This window comes from Morone saxatilis, unplaced genomic scaffold, assembly GCF_004916995.1.
Source record: "Morone saxatilis isolate NCDOM2014 unplaced genomic scaffold, NCSU_SB_2.0 Contig605, whole genome shotgun sequence".
NCBI lineage: Eukaryota > Metazoa > Chordata > Actinopteri > Moronidae > Morone > Morone saxatilis.
In genome coordinates this window covers 1-2582 of record NW_023340213.1, presented here as the reverse complement: position 1 = coordinate 2582, position 2582 = coordinate 1, and the positions used below count along the sequence as shown (strand labels likewise).

Sequence of the window (2582 nt, the reverse complement as noted above, 5' to 3'; positions counted from 1 at the left end):
CAAATACTGCGACATTCAGAGCACAAATACTGCGACATTCAGAGTACAAATACTGCAACATTCTGAGTACAAATACTGCAACATTCAGAGTACAAATACTGCGACATTCAAAGTACAAATACTGCAACATTCAGATTACAAATACTGCAACATTCAGAGCACAAAAACTGCGACATTCAGAGTACAAATATTGCAACATTTAGAGCACAAATACTGCGACATTCAGAGCACAAATACTGCAACATTCATAGCACAAATACTGCGACAGACAGTACAAATACTGCGACAGACAGTACAAATACTGCGACATTCAGAGAACAAATACTGCGACATTCATAGCACAAATACTGCGACAGAGCCCAAATACTGCGACAGACAGTACAAATACTGCAACATTCAGAGCACAAATACTGCAGACAGACAAGACAGAGTATAAAACTTACTGTAATCAGACCCCTCCATCCCTCCCCAGGTGTGGATCCCATGCCCTCAGTGCCGACAGAACACGCCTCGGCCCAGAGGAGGAGCAGCGGGGCTGGACCTGGATCTGGCCTCCTTCCTGGGTGTGAAAGCCCAGCAGACCTGCTCATCCACCTGGAGTTCCAGCCGCAGGGAGGGGACTCAAGCCGGAGATGTAACCCAGGATGGGAAGCTGTGGCTGGGGAAGGAGGTCACCGATGAAGGCTGGTCACACGGAGGTCTTGCTGAGCCACGTTTCCATCGCTACGGCAACTGCTGCCCGCTGCCATCCTATTGGTTGTGCTGCTGGCTGTGCTGCCCGGGCCGGGGCTAGGACTGACCAATGAGAGTGCTGACCTTTACTGTTCTTTAGTGTTGATTAGTTTATTATTTAGTTTAACATAAGTATGAAAATGTGCAGTACACATAAATATACTATTAATACGAGTACTATAAACGGTACGATCAGTGGAATAAAGACGACGCTGCTGTGAAAGAAATATTTATTCAGAATTACATATTTTACAAAAGAAGCAACATTTAGCATCCATTCGCATTATTTTACAGCTTCCTGACCAAACACAGGCTTCCTGTTGGTTTCCACCAATCAGGTCCTTCAGACACATCTGACAGCTAACAGCAGTCAACAGCTCTGATTGGACAGCAAGAAGTGACAATAAAGTTTCAAACATTCAAAGTGTTTCAGTGGACGGAAGAACTTTTTATTTCACTTTGTGTCAATTTGCTTGTTTGTTTATTAAATATTATCGAATGTTTGTTCAGTTTCTGGGCGAGCAACATAAAGTAAAGACAGAACAGAGAGAGAGAGAGACCGAGAGAGACAGAGAGAGAGAGAGGTTTGGCATTTCCACCTTCATTAGGCACAAGGCATTCTGGGAGTTTGAATCCTTGTCATAAAAACATTGTTATGTCCTCCCCAGCTTCGTTACAGACAAAATTACCAACAAGGCCTTTAACTCCTAAAATGTGTATTGGATGAGTCTCCAGCAGTTCCTCATCATCAGGCTCCTCCCCCTGAGTCTGCAGCTCGGCCAATCAGAGGCTGCCGAGCCCCTCTCCCACTCTGATTCGCTGTCCTGGCTGCAGGTTGAAGATGAAATCTTTGGGAGCTTCGAACAGCAGAACGATGGTGGAGCCGAGGTTAAACTCGCCCACCGCCTCCCCCTTCTGTAAGGCCACGCCCCCACCGTCAACAGAGACCACGCCCCCTTCACCTGCCACATTAAACACCTGGTCGGCGGCGGCAACATAGCTGTGATCGTGGAAGGATCCTTTACTGTAGCGCGGAGCATTGGTCTGAAGCTCCTGGGGATGATCAGATAATAAAGTATTAAAAATATTTGTAATAGTTAATTAATAGTTAATAGTTAATTAATAGTTAATAATTTTAAAACGTTCAGATTTTCTGGATCAAAAGGAAAAATGATCTAAAACATTAATTTCCTAAAAATACTGAACTAATAACTGAATAAAAATCAAAAAGTACTACTGCAGTACAAATACCTTGTCGAAGTAGACCCTGATGGAACCGACGTTTGTGGCTCCCACCGCCGTTAATGAGAAGAAGCCGTGCTGCCATTGGCCGGTGAGCACCACACGCTCGTTAAGGCAGAAGAGCTCTTTGACCAAACGAGCCACGCCCGGGTTAACCGACATTAACGAGCCTAACGAGGACAGAGAGAGAGCTGCAGAGGAGCAGGTAGACAGCACACAGCACACAGGTGAACAGGTGAACACACTCACCTGGGAAGTGACGTCGAAGCTCCACCCTCCAGTCTGTGGGCGAATGGAAACAGTGGTAGTCACCTGGAGCCAGGTAGACCACCACGTGGAACAGCTCATTATCAGGAGACGACAGCAGGAGGTCCTGAAAGGACGACGAGGACTCTAAAGACGGAACAGAGTCACTCAGGTTGTGAACCCAACAGGTCTCCAATCAAGACAGGTTCATTCCAAGTCCTAAGCGGTGTCTTGAGTCCAGACATTTTACAGTTTTAAACTTGCTGTCGGTTCAGGACACATTGAATGTCATTGTTAGTTTCATTATTTGTTTCTTTGTTCGGGGTCAGTGCATCATGGGAAGTCCCCCGGCAGTCTAGGCC

General features: G+C 46.0%; 2 protein-coding genes across 2 annotated transcripts; one reads left to right on the top strand and one right to left on the bottom strand.

Annotated features, from left to right (window-relative positions):
• Window positions 1-472: 472 nt before the first annotated feature.
• On the top strand, window positions 473-793 carry si:ch211-202f5.2 (uncharacterized protein LOC795181 homolog; the record flags this gene model as incomplete). The annotated part of the gene is made up of 1 exon (XM_035678076.1): window positions 473-793. A coding segment is annotated over one exon (321 nt), but the record flags the coding sequence as incomplete, so codon positions are not given.
• A 155-nt stretch (window positions 794-948) lies between these two features.
• On the bottom strand, window positions 949-2367 carry LOC118340216 (phosphatidylserine decarboxylase proenzyme, mitochondrial-like; the record flags this gene model as incomplete). The annotated part of the gene is given in 3 exon segments (XM_035678077.1): window positions 949-1785; window positions 1984-2144; window positions 2224-2367. Coding segments are annotated over 3 exon segments (575 nt in total), but the record flags the coding sequence as incomplete, so codon positions are not given.
• Between the last annotated feature and the right edge of the window lie 215 nt (window positions 2368-2582).